The 20,495-nt window shown below is 47.1% G+C and overlaps 1 protein-coding gene and 1 long non-coding RNA gene across 7 annotated transcripts in view; one reads left to right on the top strand and one right to left on the bottom strand.

Moving 5' to 3' along the window:
- Window positions 1–20,495, bottom strand: part of LOC143837197 (guanylate-binding protein 1-like) — a 43,173-nt gene continuing 22,678 nt past the window's right edge. For 3 of the 6 annotated variants that reach the window (XM_077336778.1, XM_077336775.1, XM_077336779.1), the window contains exons 2-11: window positions 16,577–16,785; window positions 11,714–11,841; window positions 10,527–10,636; window positions 7,814–8,013; window positions 4,961–5,203; window positions 3,894–4,174; window positions 3,517–3,729; window positions 1,912–2,014; window positions 1,308–1,501; window positions 1–1,010 (exon numbers count right to left, since the gene is read on the bottom strand). In XM_077336778.1, the coding sequence (XP_077192893.1) occupies window positions 819–1,010; window positions 1,308–1,501; window positions 1,912–2,014; window positions 3,517–3,729; window positions 3,894–4,174; window positions 4,961–5,203; window positions 7,814–8,013; window positions 10,527–10,636; window positions 11,714–11,841; window positions 16,577–16,766 (1,854 nt within the window). In that variant the 5' untranslated portion in view covers window positions 16,767–16,785 and the 3' untranslated portion in view covers window positions 1–818. Of the gene's footprint in view, window positions 1,011–1,307; window positions 1,502–1,911; window positions 2,015–3,516; window positions 3,730–3,893; window positions 4,175–4,960; window positions 5,204–7,813; window positions 8,014–10,526; window positions 10,637–11,713; window positions 11,842–16,576; window positions 16,786–17,142; window positions 17,237–19,136; window positions 19,247–20,495 lie in introns of those variants that run through there. The other 3 variants (XM_077336774.1, XM_077336776.1, XM_077336780.1) reach the window with 3 other exon arrangements.
- Window positions 10,602–13,460, top strand: LOC143837201 (uncharacterized). The gene is made up of 2 exons (XR_013230933.1): window positions 10,602–10,991; window positions 11,598–13,460. It is a non-coding gene; the product is annotated as an uncharacterized LOC143837201 (long non-coding RNA).

The following is a 20,495-nucleotide window of genomic DNA, read 5'->3' as shown; positions in this document are numbered from 1 at the left end:
TTACTTGGAAGTCCACGTTTATTACTTGCTTACTTATTATCACAGCACTACAGCTTTAACATTTAAAAAACACCCTCTTTCTCACATCAAATCCATTTTCAACATATCTCAACTGAAAGGCTCATCAGGAGGCAGGCCTTGTTTAGTTTATTGCTGAGGGAAGATCCCAATTCGTGCTGCCTTTTCTCTTTTTTGAGGGGGAGTCCTCAGTGGCAGGCTGTGGACTGGCACCTGGATGGGGGATCACCTGAGAACACTGCAGGGGAAGGAAATGGCCATCTACCTGTTTCTGGCTTGCTTTAAAAGCGTCTTGTTGGGTTCACCATTGCAATTCAGTGGCACATTTCCACTGGCCCAAGATCTCGGCTTTATTTTGGTTTCCACAACACTTCCCGTTAATTTGTTACACATTTTTGTCATACCTTTCCTGTACCTGCAATCTGCATGCTACATGTGGTTTGACCATTCCTTGAAATTGCTTATGGACTTTGCCACTCTTTCCTCTTAAGTAAATATAATGTTAGTGATACTTTCCATTGTCATTTTTACACTGCTAGTATATCAAGTTGCCATATGTGCACTTTAATAAAAACAGAATAATTTTCAAATTCTTGTCTCTTTCTTTGAACAGGCTAAGAGGTAACTGCTTGCTCTGTGTTACTCTACCAGTCTGTATTCTGGCTTTACCCAACCCTTTGGGTAAAGATGCCTGTCACTTCCCTGTTCATTTCAATGTTATGTTGTTCTAATCTAAAACAAAGCAGCAGGCACTGCACAAATGGCTCAGGAAACAGAGGATCAGCCCTCCTTCCACTTGTTTATGATTCCTTGGAAAGTCTGGCCAATGCTTTCTCAAGGACCAATCGAAGTATCACTGAAGCGGCTTCTACCCTCTCGGAGAACACATGTCGTTGCTTGAGCTTATCGATTTCCTCTCTCAGCTGATCGATCTGCTTATATAGGTGATCAATGCACTTTGGGCATCCGGCCTGCCGCAGAACCTTTTGTTCCTATGAAGGAGAACATGAGGGTTAATAAGCTCACAAGTAAAAGAATGAGATTTCTATCACTCCGGAGCAAACACTGTTGCACCCAAAGGAGTCATGAAAATGAACTGGGAGCAACACCAGCCAACCCTGCTCAGTGTGGGAATACGATGTTATTCAGCATTGAGCCCTGGCAGGGGCTCATGGGAATTGTAGTCCATGGACATCTGGACAGCCACTGTTTAGCCACCCTTGCCAGAAAGGTAATCCACCCCAATCCACAATGGGAACAAACCCAAATCTGTTTGCTGTGACGCTTACCCAGAGTTTATTCTCCAGCATCTTGTTCAGCTCTTCCAGCAGCTTCTCCCTGTCCTTCTCCATCTTCTCCTTCAAGTATTCAATGTTTGCCTCGTAACTTCGCTTCTGATCCTCCAACTTCTGCTCCCGCTCAGCCTGCTTCTGCTTCTGGATCTCATTCTCCCGCTCTGCCGCCTCCGCCCTTGCCCTGGCATCTGGGCCAGAAAGAAAAAGACGAATTCATCCTTGGAAGGTATCGCATAAGCAGCTGAGTCCCTTTAACATGCATCTGGGTCAGAAGTTTAATATGTCTTGCTCCAAAGGCCACCTTGCGGTTGGATATCCTTCATGCATTTCCTCTCCTCTACAGCAAAAGCCTTCTCTCATTCAGTTTCTGAATTCCTTAGAAGTTTGGCAAAGATCTGTGCCTCTTACAGCTGCGAAGGCCCAGAAAAATTCAGAAAATAAAATTTATCCATGGTCATTTCTTTTTTCATATGGAGAGGTCTTCCACCACCCCCACCAATGAGTAAGAGCTTCAGCCATCCCAACCTAAAAAGCAACATCTCCGATGCAGTGTCAGCAGAATCCAGCCCATCTGCACACAACTGTGCCAGGCCCCTACCTTCTGCTTCCTTCTCTTTCTCTGTGAGGGCTTCATCACTTTGAAGGATGGCTCTACCCACAGCCTCCCGGTCCTTGAAGAACTGCTCCCCTTCGGCCTCTGCCTGAGTAGTGGAAAAGCAAAGGTCAAGATGGAGATTTTGCTGCCATCTTGGGTTACATTGGACTTGTACTGTTTTATGTGGGAGAGGGGTTAATTTTTTATATAAACCACTATGAGCCAGCTGGGTCCGGGAGTGGTGGTTAATAAATGATGATGATGTTATCCGTTCAGTCGTGTCCGTCCCTCGACGATTCCATAGGAAAGCTTCAGCCACACATCTCTGTCAATGACCACTTCTTTTAGTTCCTGTACGGTCATCCCTGTACTGGCTTTGATCGTGTTCAGCCAATGGATCCTTTGGCGACCACGTTTCCTTTTGCTGCTGATCATGCTGAGCATTAATTTTTCCAACGAGTTTGATCGCATGACATGTCAAAATTAAGGCCTATTATGCACGGCCGCTGAAACGGTGGCATGGAGAACGCATAGGAGGAAGAAGCGAAGCAAACTGCTTACACACGGGACGGAAAGCAACGGCGGCAAAACCCAGAGTATCCGATTATGCACGCGGCTAGTCCGGAGCCGCTTCTGGTTGCGCCCTGGTCCTGGGAAGCTCCACTTTCTTCTGCATTTCGCTAACGCGGCATTTTCGGTGGCATACGGTGACTCTGCGCCCAGTTGCCGCCTGCAGCGTGCATAATTGGTGATTTTAGCCGACGCCATTCCACCCCGAATGGGGACCTTCCACTCCATGCATAATGGGCCTAAGTGAGCTTTTGCCATAATATCCTCCCTTCAAATGACATAGTTGGTTTGCTCCTGTCTAAAACTATATTTTTGGAAACTTTGGCTGTCCATGGTTATTGCAGCATTCGTCTCCGACATTTGTCTTCAAAAGCATCTATTCTCCTCCTGTCTTCCCTCTTCAGGGTCCAGCTTTCGCATTCATAGGGGGTTATGGGGAAGACAATGGCGTTGACTAGCTGGTGCTTTGTATTAAGGCTGATATCCTTACTTTTCCATATTCTGTTCATGCTTAACATTCCAAAAATATGCAACCACTATACATTTTGTTGCACCTACAGTGCTCAGATGCGGTTCTTGATACATTACGTAGATACAAACGGTAAAACTGATATTTCAAGGCTGAAATTTGAGCTGCAAAACTTTAAAACTCAAGTTCAATTTTGAAGTATTCAGTGTTTTTAATTCAGCTGTGTTCCAACTTCAGTACACAACCCACCACATGTTCATGGGATTCTGGGCATATCCCATCCCTTATGAATCTTTCATATTTAAGCAATTTGATCCCATAGATTTATTTATTGGCTTGATATATAGCCCTCGTTTCACAAAGGGACTCAAGGTGGACTACACAGATCTGAGTTATAACAATTAACCTTTGCATTTGTTTGAACAGACAGTGGGTCAGGCCATGCTCCAATCCTGAAACCAAGCCTTCAGTCAAAGGCTCAGGACAAAAAATAAAATCACAGGTGTGACCCTTTCATGTCTGGGCCTACCAAAGTTTAATAGAAACCCAAAGCAAATATAAATCCTCACCATGACCCCTTTCCCTGATTCCTGGTGGTATCTCTCTATAACAGTCTTCAGATCATTGCAATAATCCTGATAGCCACCAGGGCGGGTGTAGAAGGCCTTGTTGATCCTGTCCTCCAGGTCCTGAGAGAGCCGCTTCAACAGAGCCTTGCAGCGTTTGGAGGATTCCAGTTTGTTCTGCTTGCAGTACGCCTTCTTCTTCTCATCTAGGACTTGCTGGCAGAGGGGGGAAAACAATTTATAAATGACTATGTGTATTTTGAGGTCAGGAGAACAAACCGTATGCCTGTAGTGTTTGTCGGGCACAGTAGAAACTGCAATAGGTCAGCTTTCTCAGAAAGCTTTCTTAGCTGGAGGGGAAAGCTCAAGAGACATCTTACCATCAGCTCAGCCTGGAACTGCTGCTGGTCATCCTTGAAGGCACGGGCCATGAAGACTTGAAGGGCCTCGTCCTCACATTTTGCATGGATCCCCAAGAGCTCCTGCAGAGTCTCCATGGGCAGCTTCAACTTCTGATCCATCAGCTCCATGTAGCGGCCAGTAGCTTCGAGCACAGCAGCTGAATTCTCCATTTGAGCCAGAGCTAGCACTGCATTCTCCATGCAAGGTACGCCCCCACTGCGGATCGTGTCTACATAGGTCGCCACCAAGGTTGCTAACACTGCCAAGAAGACAGCAAAAGAGATGGTTCTGGCATCACCCATATAGAGGTTAATTTAGCTGCTTTATGTTTGTGTTAATTTTATTTTTAGGCCGCCCTAACAGCAAGTTGGCTCACAGCAGTGTACACAAATATAAAATGTACAAAACAATAATAAAATTAATTTACATTTAAATAAATTATTACAAATTCAAACAGGCTAAAAGCAGCAATAATTATGTATTATGATCTTCCCAGAAATTCAAGAAGATCTGGGAGTGGTCAGTGTGAAATAGATGGGTGGAGCCGTAAATAGGTAGGCAGAGAAATGCTAACTTTGGCCCCAACCAAAAGCCTGGCAGAAGACCTCCGCCTTACAGGCCTTGTAGATAGTTGTTCACAGGATGAGGCAGGTAGTATAAAACCTCCCTAGGAAAAGAAAGCAGAGTAGGCCTCGATATTTGGGGGACAAGCAGGTGACCTCCGGGTCATTCATGAAGAACTGGGTTCTGGTGGGATCTAGGAAACATATAATGCGTATTTGGAGAAGGAGTGGGACAGAATAGGAGACAGAAAGATGTAGAGATAGAAATACACATTCCCGGTTCCTGTAAGTTTTACAAAAAGTGCCCTGAGCCTCAGGGGTGGGCAGTATATAAATACAATAAATAACTCTTGCAAGTGCCATGCTGTAGGAGGATTCGTCTTGTGGGTGGATCTTGTGACCAAAAGGACTGGAAGCTTTTTCTATTGTCCCTGAGCCACCATCAGTGCTGGTCAGAGAACTACTGAGCTACAAGGACTTACATCGCCCATTGACAATGTGCCCTCCTGGGATGGTCTTTGGATTCGATGTCTCATAGACGTGGTGGCAGAACTGCCTCACTTGCTGCACAAATTTGGCTTCCAGCTCGCTCTCCTCCATCTCCTCCAGCCGGTGGAGGTTCTTTTGATTGGTGGGGCGGTCAAAGAGGAAGCATTTTCGGGTGGGGAAGAAGAATTGGACGCATTTGCGGGGCAGGTTGAATGCCTGATTCTCACAGGAATTACCTAGGAGTAAGACAGAGATTGACACCTGGAGATGGGAGAATCTGGAAAGGCATCTAGCAGTGCAAAGACATTGGGACTGGTTTTTGGCAAATTGGTTATGGCATTTCCAATTTCATTAGAGAACGATTACACAAAATTGTTATATACTCACAGTGTACAAAACCAACACACAACCCGATAAGTAGCACTGATGCAGGAGAATTAATCCAACAGAGTGAAAAGGTTACCCCTTCTAACCCATGCTTATGTTTTAACTGACAACAAGCTTGGCAACTGAAAGTTGGCAGGTTAAGCAGAAGCCAGTCAGGTGACTAATCCTATCCTTTGGGCCCCAGTGTGGTACCATGATACCTAACAAAACCTTTTCCTTGTGCTCCCCCAATATTTCTGAGTGTGGCCAGTGGAGGCTTTTGTCCAGGAAGGTTTCTTATTCACCATGTGAGTTGCCTGGATATGCAGATTAAAAATAAATATTTGGCAGCTACTTCTCTCATAGCACAAAGACTGAAAGTAAATTGTGTGTGGATAAGAAAATATTTTGAAGGGAGATGTTCACTTTTAAATGCATCCTGTTAAACAGCTTCTGCCTGAAATATTGAACTGTTAGACCAGACCTCACTCTCTCATATTCTGTGGTTGGCTCCACCTCCTGTGGCAACCATTTTATTTACGGGATTTATAGTCTGCCTATCTTGGGGAACTTTTGTGCCTGGCTCACCCCTTATGGCAGCCATTTTATGACTGTACCCATCCCCCTAAGCCAAAACAAGCCCCCTTCCCAAGGCCGAAGTCAGAACATTTCTTGTGTAATCTCAAGGGGGGCAATAAATCTACATACTTACAGAAGCTACAGAACATAACTTCTTTATTGTAACTCAACCGCAACTAACATAGGAACTGAAAGCTAAGGAAAAAGCACATTCAGGGGGTGGAGTTTTCCTCCTAATCAGGTTTCAATTAACTCTTTGCTAGCCATCTTTCTACAATAGCTACGGACTTAAAAGCCACAGAGGCTGCAGTTGAGGAAAAAAAGGAATATTTGCAGCTGTACAGAGGCCCATGTTTCAGAAAGTGAATGTGTTGGGGTTACAATCTGGACAGAGCTGTTGAAAGACACTCTGCTAGGTCTCTAGAAACAAGAGAAAAGAGATGTTATTTGTGATTAAACAAGAAAAGGGTTCTAGGATGATCTCTTTGAATTAATGTCTGGGAAACTTACACAAAGTTATAATGAAACAGCAACTGCAGTTCCAAGCAGCATGTAAAGGGAAATGAAAGAGGAGTGATTACAAACCACCAAAACCTTTTCTTCACACATAAAAGTCAACCTGAGCTCTTCTCAGACAGGATGCAGTCAGAACATATAGAGAAAAGGCAGGAGCAAGAGGATGCTGTAGCTCAACTTTTGCCCTCTCCGTTGAGAGCAGCAGAAATATTTCAAAGCAGACCCTCCCACCAAAGGAAGTTTAGAACAATGCAGGAAGAAAGCCGGAAAGCAGGACAATTACCCCAGGAAACAAGCCTGTTTTTGAGACTCTCAGACTGCAGCAGATGCAGAACAAAGCGCAAAGATATTGGGACTGGTTTTTGGCAAACTGGTAATGGCATTTCCACTTTTAAATGCATCCTGTTAAACAGCTTCTGCCTGAAATTCTGAAATGTTAGGCCAGACCTCACTCCCTGATATTTTGTGGTTGGCTCCACCTCCTGTGGCAGCCATTTTATTTACAGGATTTATAGTCTGCCCTACCTTGGGGAACTTTTGTCCCTGGTTCACCCCTTATGGCAGCCATTTTGTGACTGTACCCATCACCCCAAGCCAGTACAAGCCCCCTTACTAAGGCTGAAGTCAAACATGGAGTGATTAGAGACCAAAAAATCCCTTTTCTTCATACAGATACATGAAACTAAGCTCGTTTCAGACAGGATGTCAGAACACACAGATAAAGGGCAGGAACAAGATGATGTCATAGCTCAACATTTGCTTTCTCCGTTGAGAGCAACAGAAATATTTCAAAGCAGACCCTCCCACCAAAGGAAGTTTAGAACAATGCAGGGAGAAAGCCGGAAAGCAGGACAAGCACCCCAGGAAACAAGCTTGTTTTTGAGACTCTCAGACTGCAGCAGATGCAGAACAAAGCGCCGGTGTACATGCGCACCTTGTTCCTCAACATCCCTGAGGAGATAGGATGCATTCTTTGCCTCTGAAGTGAACAGCTGGCCATTCAATAGCTTCAGCTGGAATCCATCATCCGTAATTTGTTGAACTGTGTAACGCAGCACACCTGGACAGTGTGTGTGTCTGGGGGGGAGGGTATAGGTGCTATCTCCTTGAATGGGACACCTCTCTGTGTCTTAACCTGGTTTCTGCCCTCTATAGCTCCTCCTCCTCTCCTCCCCCCCCCCTTGTCCTCTCACTCTCTCTCTACTTGGACTTCCCTGAAGACCCATGCCATTGCGGACTTCTTTGGTGAGCTAGCCAAAATGTATGCAAGTTCCTGTTGTGCCTATGGTCCCTGTCTGGTGTTTTTGGAGTTGCAGTTAATAAAGAGCTGAAGGTTTTCGAACTGCTGCCTCTGTGTCTACTGAACCCGCAGGCTTAATAAGTACCTTTCTTCAACTTCAAGGCATTCTCCAGGTATTCGTCCTCTGTGCAGGGCTGCCCGTTTAATACCAGCTGCAGCGAGAAATCTCTCACTGCCCAGATGAACGTTGGGAAGAAGCGGACGTACTCAGCAGAATCTTCCTCTGCCTCCAAGTTCTCAGTAGGTGATTTGGATTTGATGCGCTCTGTCAGTTCCGTCACGTAACTGTTGATCTGGCTCAGGAAGATACCAAACAACCTGGTTTTCATTAGAGGGGGGAGACCTGCCTCTTGGAAATGTGGCCCCACTTCTACTTCATATTTAGCTTTTGTTACCTGTCCTTGGCCTTTTCTCCATAGCTGCATCTAACTGCCTGTCCAGACATGAAAGGTGATACTGCTTTTGATAGATGTGTATTTTGGGAGGGCTGAGAGAAGCTGCCCATGATCAAATTCTCTCTTTTACCCCGTTAACTGGATCAGAGTCTGACCTTCCACAGAGTCATGGTTTTCTAATCATCAGTTAACCAACCTTGGCCAGGGGAAGCTGATTCTCCTGGAAGCCACCCATAAGGCATCTTGAATATTTAGATCTTGAAATGTATATAAATGTATGCAAATATGCACTCCGCCACCTAATATGGCTTGCCTGTATATCGGTTGTTTATCCACAAGACACAGCTGTTCTGCCACACTTATGGTTGAGACACAGCAACCAACATTTGACCTAACAGGCATTTTCCAGACAATGCCACCTAGGGAGGCTTACACCAGGCTCCTTCCCCCAAAATCCTAAGATAGGAATTTTATGAGCAATATTGGAGTTTAAATCAGAACTTTTAATTAAATTGGACTGTATATTGTATTTTAAAATGATGTGATTTTATTTCGGTTGTGACCCAACTTGGGTCTGCTGAGAAGTGTCAGAGTAAAAGATTAAATAATAAATAAACACATCCCATAAGAATAAAGGAGGAAGTACAACACTGTGGATTACAAAAGCTTGTAAGAGACTGTAAGATAAACTGTGCATACTTTCCAAAGCAAAGCAAAACACAAACCAGCCCTCCTTTCTTCTTCAGCAAAAACAATGTCCCTTCCCTAATTTTCTAGACTGTGTCCCTAAGCCAGGCTTTCTCAGTCAGTGTCTCATGAAACCCGGGGTTTCTTGATAGCCCTGGAAGTGTATCCTGAATGGAAGAGAGTTAGGGCAATTCTGCACATTGAAAAAAATACTGTTATGCCAGCACAATGGTGTAATGCTAAAAAATAATGTGCCTCCATCCATTCTTCACCTTTTGGCTCTCTTGCTTTCCTCTGCTGCCTTCTTGCACTTCTTAGCACTTCGCATGACTCCTTGAAATATCAGAAGAGAGCCACACACTTTACCCACGACTCTCTTCCCCCTGTCAATCAAGCCAGGCAGCCAATCACCTTTCTCCATGTTTTAAAGGGCACGCAAAGCCAGCTATTTTTTTTAAAGTAAAACCTCTCCATTGAGAAGCCTAGGCATCTAATCATAGACACAAAGTGCTTTTTTTTTAACGCCACCCTTTTGCAATCATGAGCCTTGAATCTTTTAAAAATAAATCTCAAGCCCAATTCTTTTTTTTTTTTTGGGGGGGTGGACTTTAGAGAGGCATGGTTCATGTGTTATCTGGTGAGGAAATTTTATTATTTTTATTTAATGCCTATTCATTGCTCCAGGCAGTTTGCTTTTAAAAAATATAAAAAAATATAAAAAACTCTGTCATCATGAGAAGGGACAGGGAGGCAGGTACGAGGGCGAGCACTGGAGGTAGAGATAGCGCTACTTCAGCTCCACACATTTCCTTGGTGTGTGGCTTGCTAGTCACTCTCCTCTCGCTCGTGCTACAGAGTTTGGGAAATCCACGTTATGCTATTCCCCAACTAGCTTTAAAATGGAGGACGTACCTACCCGTTTACTGCTGGGACTCTGGATGTTTATGACGTCATGAGAAACGTCAAAAATATGAGGTCTGCAAAAGGTAATCATTTCAGTATATTTTTCGGGTGTGGAATGGTATATATACACACACACACATACATATACACACATACACATATATATATACATACATACACACACATGTATACACACAAAGAGCCTCTTGTGGCGCAGAGTGGTAAGACAGCAGACATGCTGTCTTACAGCTCTGCCCATGAGGCTGGGAGTTCAATCCCAGCAGCCGGCTCAGGGTTGACTCCTTCCGAAGTCAGTAAAATGAGGACCCAGCTTGCTGGGGGGTACACGATATTGACTGGGGAAGGCACTGGTAAACCACCGCGTATTGAATCTGCCAAGAAAACACTAGAGGGCATCATCCCAAGGGTCAAACATGACCCGGTGCTTGCACAGGGGATACCTTTACACACACATATATATACATATATATATAATAAAAATTTACTGAATATATATATAACATTTGCTAAATTTTTTAAATATATATGTAAAAAAATTATATATATATATGAACCTGGCGTGGGTGGCAAGGGTGGGTGGGAAGGCTCTGGGTGGGCATATCCACCATCGCACCACTTCAGAGGACTCTCGAAGCCTGAAGGACATTTCAGGGGTTTCTCACCGGTACAAAAGTTGAGAAACGCTGCCCTACACAATCAAACAGCAGGGCCTCTGGTGGCCTACTTCTAATGCTAAACCAGGAAGCAAAACCATAAGAAGATCTGCTTGCGGCTGTGCATTCAGAAGGATACTGCAGCTGGTCCATGGCGTGCTGGTCAATGATGCCCATGCTGTTGTAGACCAGAGTACTGCTGAGGAGGACGGCCAGAGCAAAGATCCAGGAGTCATTCTGTGGATCACCCTGCGAATGGAAGAGCAGAGAACGGCGGAGTTCAGACTCAGTTCCTACCTCCCAACGTACCAGGCATTTGTTAAGCGTGGGTTCAGATGTCCAATTTAGCCAACCTTTAGGCAGCCTCTGCTCTTTCCTAACTGGATCTTTTCATTGTGTTACATCCTTCAGGAGGAAGAACTCCTTCCCCAAAGCACTGCAACTGGATAAATCCATGTGGAAGATCCCTGTGCCACTGATCGGCAGGAAAGCCGGAAGACCACCGCTGGTTATGCAGCCGTAAAGAATACAGCCTGTAACTATGAATTCTAGACTTAAAGAAATCAGCGTGGTGTAGTGGGTAAGAGCAGCGGCTTCTAACCAGGTGAGCTGGGTTTGATTTCCCGCTCCTCCACATGCAACCAGCAGGATGACCTTGGGTCATTCACAGTCCCTATAGAGCTATTCTCACAGAGCAGTTCTGACAGAGCTCTCTCAGACCCAACTACCTCCAGTGTGGCAGCCAGCACCGCCACTCCATGATACAGCAGGAGTGTCACCACTGTGTGCACATGCGTGCTGCCACATGCACATGCACATGCGCAAGCGTGCGCACATGCCGCCGCTCCTGCTGCAGGGGTTGCGGAATGGTGGTTGAGACTCATTGCTTTAGAATCACAAGGATTGTTTTTTCTAAAGCCTCCTGAAGCTCACCTGTATTCAATGGAACAGAAATACCCTTGAAGGTTACAAAAGGTTACGCAACAGCCACATTCCAGTTCCTTGCACAGCCTCTGTATTACCCTGTAGCAATGTGGGGGGTTTTATCAGTTCACTTGTATTTTGAGAATGTGCCTGGCAGTGGTGATTCCTACACATCACCCTAACTTCCTTTTCAACTGCATTCTGATTCAGTTCTCCGCAGTCCCTTCTCTACTTCAAAGTGAGCTCTGAATCACAAAATTGTATGCATTTGTTTGTGTCCTTTAAGGTGCCCACTGGCCTCCTGTTGAAACACCTCTGGGAATGTTCAACAGGTGCAGCATGCCGCATCGACAAAAGTTCAACAGGTGCAGCATCCCGCCCATCCAAAGATGTCCAAATCACCTTTTCCACATCACCAAGCCCCTCTGTATCCAGGAGCACCAGTGTCTGGTCCGGTCTGCCAGGGTAGGGAAGGCACCACATCCAGATTCCCTTGGTGTTGGCTTGTACCGTGGAGCCCAGAGGGAAACCTGTGCATGAAAATATTGACACTTTATGGGCAAAGAAACAGGTGCAAATGATTGGGCCAAGGCAGCCTCTCCTCCAGCATGCCAGAAAGTGTTCCTGTAAGGGGATGTAGTTATACATTTGCTATAGATGTACTTAAGCCTTAAGGCATAAAAAAGTGTTTTATATTTTTTCATATTGCATACTGATTAGAGCCAGTGTCCCAAATAACTATTTATTGCAGCCTTTCTCAGACTTTACCATTGAGAAATCCCTGAAACATTCTTCAGACTTCAAGAAACCCCAGAAGTTGCCCAATCATGCAGAATATGGTTGGGAAGCAGAGATGTGGACACGCTGTGGACACACCTATCAGGGGAATGCCATTGACATAGCGGATTAAATAAAAGGGTAAGGCCACTTGGGGAGGAGTTAGGGTGGGCCCTGTCTAGGATAAAAACTCAGAGGGCCCAATCATGAGCCACGAAGCGGCTCCTGCTTGGGCCCTCCGAGTGTCCATCCAGGCCCAAGCAGCCAATAGGGAGGCAAGCAGTGCGCCTTCCTATTGGCCCCTCACCAGGACAGACCAAAATTCCATTCACCCAGCCTAGTCTGGCTGCCAGTCTGCTCCTGACCACCAAAGGGAGAGGAGGTAAGCAGGGCTGCCAAGGGGGATGAGAACAGAGCCTGCGCCAGCCCTTTTTGCCCCAAGCCTGTCCTAACTATCATGTCCAACTGCAAATTGCCTCAGAACGCTGACAGAGCTGGCTGGAGGCTGCAGAGTGCTCCCCCTACCCCCTTTAGGCCTGCTGCAAAGGAACCTCTGACAGGCCCTGACTGAGTGGAAGGAGGCCTTTCCAAGAGAAACGCAGGGGAGCCTGATGGCCTTCCTTTTGAGGGGGCGGACTTTCCCCTTCTGCCAAACAGTTGCCTGACAGGGAGGCCACAGAAAAGCCCCTTCTCACTGCTCTGCCCGGAGGTTAGACACAGCCAAGCCATGTGTCTTTCTTCTTTGCAACTCTGCAGATTTGAGGCCACTGCACAGCGTTTTTCTGCAGAGGAAACTGGTTCTTTTGTCTCCTGTTTCATCTGCACAACAACCCTGTGCAGTAGGCCTGAAGTCTTTCAACAACAACCTGTGTGGGAAGCCTTAAATGTTTCTTCTCTACCACAACCCTGTCCAAACTAGCCCTTTTCTGCCTGGGGAGCTGATCTTTATACTCTGCAGGTGAGCTGTAATTCCAGGAGCTCTCCAGGCCACACCTGTAGGTTGGCTACCCCTGGGTTGGAAATATTCCTGGAGGTTTGGAGGTGGGACTTCAAAATCATACAATGCCTCAAAGTCCAGCCTTCAAATGAGCCATTTTTGCCTGCAGTTGGTAGGGAGTGGTGCAGGGGTATCCCTCCTGGCCTATGGGTTATGGCCAGCCCTTACCAGCAACTGTTTGTATTCTGGTGCGCAGACAGGCAGACCAGCATCAGTCCTGTGAGTCTGGAAAGTGCAGGAAGATCTAAATAAATATTTACACCCTGAAACTGTAAATAGATAACAAGTAAATGTCTGGAGACACATAGTAACTCAAATGACTTATTGGCCTGGCAAATAACCTTGGACTGGCAAATAAAAACAGTATAAAAAACCTTACTAAGGTCAAGACTGCTGTGCACAGAGAGTCTTCCTCTTAGGGTTGCCAGCTTCCCTGTGAGGCTCGCTACCCCACCTCCCTCATGGGGAGTCTGCTATGGGGAGAGAAGGGGAAGACGACTGGAAAATGCTTTGAGACACCTGAGGCCTGCTGGGTCACTGCGGCCCATTCTCAGTTCTCTCAGATCTCTCACAACCCCACATACCTCACAGGTTGACTATTGTGGAGAGACGAATGGAAAAGGTGTTTGTAAACCGCTTTGACACTCCTTTGGCTAGTAGGGTACAAAAATCCGTTCTTCTAAGGAGCAACCATGAAAGAAGCATGTGAGCACATAACATTTTACCAACAGTGAAAACATGGGAGACAGAAGGAACAGGGTGGACACCTGTGTACTGTGACTACCCCATGTGTATTAGGGCAGAGGGGCATTTCGGTGAATGTGGTCTAATTCACACAAGAAGGGAAATGACGCAGAACTGGGAGGAATTGGTTGCCATGTAATCTTCCCCTAAGAAGAGTCTCCAGTCTGATTTTCCCTTCGCATATCTGAGGACATGGCTCTGGAAAGCTAATCTGTAAACACTATGCCAAAATTCCCAAAGGTCAGTCCTCTTCCACACTCAACAAACATTTCACACCACAGGTTCTTGACACCCATATCTCCACACCCATGCCCTCATTTGCCACCACACCACCACAACCTCCCACACAACACACACATTCAACCCCATGCCCTTACAGACTGGACAACTCCTCCCCTTCCTCTTCCCACTGCCAAGCTCTAGCGCCCGTTGTTTTCTTGGATACAACGGGCTTTGCCCCTAGTTTATAACTGATTTGGATGAGGGATTAGAGGGGATAATTATTACATTTGCAGACGATACTAAACTGGGAGGAGTAGCAAACACAACAGAAGCCGAAGCAGAGTACAGGAAGATCTTGATAGGCTCGAGAAGTGGGCTAAACTGAATAAAATGAAGATCAATAGGTACAAATGTAAAGTTCTGCATTTAGGTAGGAAAAACCAAAATAACCAGTATAAGATGGGGGAGACTTGTCTTGGCAGTAGCATGTGCGAAAAGGATCTAGGAATCTTAGTAGACCATACATTGAACATGAGTCAGAGAAGTGACTCGGTGGCTAAAAAGGCAAATGGGATTTTGGGTATGGTGTCCAGATCATGGGAGGTGATGGTACTGCTTTACTCTGCTCTGCTTCAGCTTCATTGGAGTACTCTGTTCAGTTTCAGGCAGCCCAGTTGAAGAGGGATGTAGATGAACTGGAGCGTGTCCAGAGGAGGGCAACAAAGATGGTGAGGGGTTTGGAGACCAAGACGTATGAAGAAAGATTGGGGGAGCTTGGTGTGTTTGGCCTGGAGAGGAGACGACTGAGAGGGGATTTGATAACCATCTTCAAGTATTTAAAAGGCTGCCATGTAGAGGATGGAGCAGATTTGTTCTCGCTTGCCCAAGAGGGACAGACCAGATCCAATGGGATGAAATTAATTCAAAAGAAATTCCGTCTAAACATCTGGAAGAAGTTCCTGACAGTTAGAGCAGTTTCTCAGTGGAACAGGCTTCCTTGGGAGGTGGTGGGTTCTCCATCTTTGTAAATTTTTAAACAGAGGCTGGAGAGCCAGCTGATGGAGAGGCTGATTCTGTGAAGGGGGTGGCAGGTTACGGTGCATGAGCTATAGGGTTGTGAGTGTCCTGCTTAGTTCAAGGGCTTGGACTAGATGACCCATGAGGTCCCTTCCAACTCTTTTATTCTATAATTCTATGAGTCCCTCCCCTTCCCACACCCTCCAGCATTGGCCGTTTTGGGAGACTTGACATGAGCATATATGTTTATATTAACCAATAAATGTTTAACATATACACACACACACACACATGTATATGTGTGTGTGTGTGTGTGTATATATACATACATACACACATACACACATACACACACACAGTGGGAGGAGCGTGTCTGGGGTGTCCAAATATGGGGAGAGGAAGGGAAGGTGATATTAACTGCTTAGAGACATCTGAGGCCTGTGGGTTGATTGTGGGTCATTTCCATTTCTCTGAAACCTCTCACAGCCCCACATCCCTCACATGTTGTCTATTGTGGGGAGATGAAGGGAAAATGTGTTTGTAAACCACTCTGAGACTCCTTTTGGTAGTAAACAGCAGAGTATAAAATCCAGCTATTCTTCTTCTAAGGGGCAACAGTGAAAGAAGCAGGTGGGCATATAACATTATATCAACAGTAAAAAAATGGAGACAGAAGGAGCAGGTTGGACACCTGTTTACTGAGACGACCCCATGTACATTAGGGCAGGGGGGACATTTCGGTGTCTGGAGGCTAATTCACACAAGAAGGGAAATGAGGTTGAATGCAGAACTGGGAGAAATTGCTTGCCATGTAATCTCCCCCTAAGAAGAGTCTCCAGTCTGATTTTCCTTTCACATATCTGAAGACATGGCTCTGGAAACCTCATCTGTAACCACTATGCCACAATTCCCAAAAGTCAGTCCCACACTCAACGAACATTCCAAACCACAGGTTCTTGACACCCATCTCTCCACACCCACTCCCTCATTTGTCACCACACTCCCACAACCCCCCACACAACCCACATATTCAACCTCATGCCCATACAGGCTGGACAAGCCTTCCCTTTCTCTTCCCAATGCCAAGATCTCTCTATCTTAATCACTCTCTTCCTTTCTACCTCCCTCTCTCTTTGCTATCCCACCCCCTCCCAAAGCGCCCGTTTTATCAGCAACAACATGCTTTAATTCTAGTGTATATATATCTTCCATTCATTCAGGCAACCCTTCCAGGGCTTCATGAAACATTGGGAGAGAAAGTCTGCTTTAGTGTATTAATACTTGCAATCTTGGAATTGTATAGTATGCAAGACTACCCCCTCCGCCGGAACTCTTCCGTTACACGCTTGCTCGCTTGGTACTATTTAAGGGGAGAGAGTCCTGAACACACAGTCAAGGGCCACAGGCCTGCCTATTCTGCTGAACTGAGGGATTTTATCATTGAATTTCTCCCATCCTCCCGTGATGCAGTCCTGAGTTGAGTGAACTGACGTCCCTCTTTCTCTCACCTGAGTTCTTGCCAGCTAGCTTGTTCATGAGGTAGGACTTGCCCGTTCGGTACAGCCCCACAATGGCCACCACCACCACCGGCTGGTGGATTCCCGAGAGCAGCTTTAGGGCTTCCGGATGGACAAAAAATGTCTTGTCCCTGTTCTCGATAAGGCACACAGGATCCGGCATGTGGATTTCGGAGGCCATAGCTCACAGCCTGGATGACCTGTCATGGGGCAGGAGAAAAGAGGAACAGAAGCCCTTACCAAGCAGGTACGTTTCACATGCCTGACTTCTGAAGTAGAACCCTGGAGATGCTCCGGTTTTTCAACAGCAGAACATTTTTACAAAGAACTTATCATAGTCTTCTGAAGAAATGTGTTCAGTAAGATTATTATTATTATTGCCTGCCATTCCCTAGTAGGCTCAAGGTGGGAGAAAATCAGATCAAGGTATTCAATATAATACATTACAAAAATAAAGCAATAGATAATTAATCTAATTTAGGTTTTAATTTAGGTCACCCCAAGGGTCTGACATGACCCGGAGCTTGCACAGGGGATACCTTTACCTTTACCTTTACCTTATTGAGAAGAAAAGTACCATACGCTCCGTAGCAAAGATGCTTCTCGTCCGCAGTATTAACTCGGTGCGAGGCAAGCCAATGAGTGGCATTCTTGAAAACGGTTAAGAAATGTTTATATGAGTGCGTGAAAGGGGGAGTGAAGGGCGTGGTCTGAGGGGGTGGGCTCTCCTCCTCTGGAAATTTCTATGCAGAGGCTGGATAGCCGTCAGACAGAGGAGGACGCTCTCTAAGTAAGCCCAGCCTGAGCCATCTGCACCACCTGAAACCGCGTACGTGGTGGATGACAGGCTATTCCAGACCCAGAAGGTAAGGATTGCCATGAGTGCCACTGCAGCTTGAACAAACCAGGCGGAGGTAGATCTGGGGCAACTGAAGCCTAAACCAATAAGGGTGCTCCTGGGGATGTGTCAAACCAGGAACGGTGGAGGTTGAGCAGCCTAGAGCAGGGGTAGTCAACCTGTGGTCCTCCAGATGTTCATGGACTACAAATCAGGCTGGGGCTCATGGGAATTGTAGTCCATGAACATCTGGAGGACCACAGGTTGACTACTCCTGGGAACTTCCACTCAAAGAGAACTCCTGCTCAGCCAGCATTTTCTGGAGGTCATGGGCATGGGATGAAGCCTATGAACCAACAGAATTCCAGAGGTCCACCACAACCGCTCAGGACAATTATTCAGACGGAGAACCAAAGTTACCGCAGTCTTCGGGAAACGGGAGACCTGCAGTGAAGCACATCTGGTGGCAGGTCTCCAGACAGGGTACAGACATAATTCTATCCCTCCCCCACCCTAGTTCCAGTGATTTCGGGGAGCCCCTACCAAAAGCAAAGGTTTTCCCCATGCTCTATGCAGTATGCATGCAGAGTTGAGGACTTGCTATTAATTGACCAAGCACTGCACATCGTCAGAATGGAAAGAATCCTTAACACGCCCGCGGCGCCGCGGACTAAATAATTAGTTAAGGGCTTGGTGGGAGGGCTTTGTCCATGATGAGGAAGCAGCCTGATTGGCCCCTTCCTCCGGACAGACCATTGGCCCGGCCGATTCTCGCCCTGCTGACAAGGAAGCAACTGCGAGCCGCGCAGAGCGCGGCTCGCAATTGCTCCCTTGATGGTGGCCTGACGCGTCGCGAGGCACGAAGCGCCTCCCACGCGTCAGGCTGCCGGCAAGGGATCTCCCGGCAGCCGCGCTCCGCGCAACTGCCGGGGGATCCCTGGTCTAGCGCCCGCTGTATTTAGATTACAGCGGACTTGATTACTAGTTGATTTATAAGACATATACAAGTATTATATTGTTGTTGCTGCCTGCCGTTCCCCAGTAGGGTCGAGGAGGGTTAAATTAGATTAAAGCATGCAATAAAATACATTATAACAATAAAGCAAAAGTTAATTAATCCAATTTAGGTTTAAGAATTAATAGGATAAAAGGCATCTGTTCATGTCATTAGATAGGATTGGCACCATGGGCTGTGGGTTCAAATCCCTGCATAGCAGTTTTGAAATGGGAGCCCAGACCAGCCTCATCTTAACCCAGAGCAGCATCAAGGGGAGCCCAAAACCGGCAGCCCCTTCTTGGGATTAATTTCTCCCCACAGCACTTCCCAGGAACTGCGGAGGAGCTCATGATCCTTCCACCGTTGCCCTGGGATTTAGTCCATTCCCTTCTGGCATAACCTACCCCACAGGGCTGTTGTGAAGGTTAAAACGGTGGAAAGGAGATCCCCTGGAAGAGACGCAGGAATTGCAGAAGGCATTAATACTGAATGCATTTTAACAACAAGCGCATACTACGCACAAAGCAGGCTGGTTCTTTTTAACCACCTGTAGCCCAACTGGAGGAGGCTCGTCGGGGCTGCAAGTTCCCCGTAACTCGCCCCCGGTCCCGATCCACGTGGGAGTTCAAAGAGCTGCTTGCACGTTCGAAGCGGGCGGCTTTCCTCCGAAAAAGGGATCGGGTCCCTTTCTCTGCAGCCACGCGTGGAGGTCTTACCTTCTCCCTGCGGGGGAAACGGGAGCGGCGGCGTCTGTCGGGCCCCTCGGTCTCCGCCGCCTGCCTGGCCGCCTCCCCCCCCCGCGCCCTCCCTCGGCCTGCTTATAGCGAAAGCGCGCGCTGCGCCCTCTCCTTCCCTTCCCTTCCCGTTAGTCGCCGCCGTTTCCCAAAGGAGTTCCCCCACGAGGAGGGGCTTCTTGGAAGGGCCGGAGCTCACCTCGGCCGAGCCAAAGGCGGAGGGCGGGTCTGTGCGTTGGACGAATCAAGCCGGCCGTCAAGAGGGCTGCGAGGCGAAGGCGAAGCGAGAGCAGAAGACTCATGGGGCGGCCCTGGGTTGCCAACCCCCAGGAATCTCCCGGCATCATCTCCGCTCCCCCAAACACAAAATGTCGAGGAGAAAAGGGCAAAGCACCTCCGGACTGAAATGCTGAAGCAAGCAGTAATATACCAGCCGTGGGCTTTTAAGTACAAGTATTGAGAAGAAGAAAAAAGAAGAGCCTCTTGTGGCACAGAGTGGTAAGGCAGCAGACATGCAGTCTAAAGCTCTGCCCATGAGGCTGGGAGTTAAATCCCAGCAGCCGGCTCCAGGTTGACTCAGCCTTCCATCCTTCCTAGGTCTGTAAAATGAGTGCCCAGATTGCTGGGGGGTAAACGGTAATGACTGGGGAAGGCACTGGCAAACCACCCCGTATTGAGACTGCCAAGAAAACGCTGGAGGGATTTGACACATCCCCGTGCTCCTGGGGATGTGTCAAACCAGGAACGGTGGAAGTTGAGAAGCCTAGAGCAGGGGTAGTCAACCTGTGGTCCTCCAGATGTTCATGGACTACAAGTCCCATGAGCCCCCTGCCAGCGTTTTCTGGCAGGGGCTCATGGGAATTGTAGTCCATGAACATCTGGAGGACCACAGGTTGACTACTCCTGGGAACTTCCAGCCAAAGAGAACTGGCTGGGGAAGCTCCTGCTCAGCCAGCAGTTTCTGGAGGTCATGGCATGGGATGAAGCCTATGAACCAACAGAATTCCAGAGGTCCACCACAACGGCTCAGGACAATTCCTCAGAGGGAGAACCAAAGTTACCGCAGTCTTCGGGAAATGGGAGCCCTGCAGTGAAGCACATCTGGTGGCAGGTCTCCAGACAGGGTACAGATGTAATTCTATCCCTCCCCCATCCTAGTTCCAGTGATTTTGGGGAGCCCCTACCAAAAGCAAAGGTTTTCCCCATGCTCTATGAAGTATGCATGCAGAGTTGAGGACTCGCTATTAATTGACCTAGCATTGCACATCGTCAGAATGGAAAGAATTGATTTATAAGACATATACAAGTATTATTATAGTTGTTGCTGCCTGCCGTTCCCCA

The sequence above is a fragment of the Paroedura picta genome, chromosome 5 (assembly GCF_049243985.1).
Source record: "Paroedura picta isolate Pp20150507F chromosome 5, Ppicta_v3.0, whole genome shotgun sequence".
Classification (NCBI taxonomy): Eukaryota; Metazoa; Chordata; class Lepidosauria; order Squamata; family Gekkonidae; genus Paroedura; species Paroedura picta.
The sequence above is the reverse complement of the archived record's forward strand: the minus strand, read 5'-3'. Positions and strand labels throughout refer to the sequence as shown.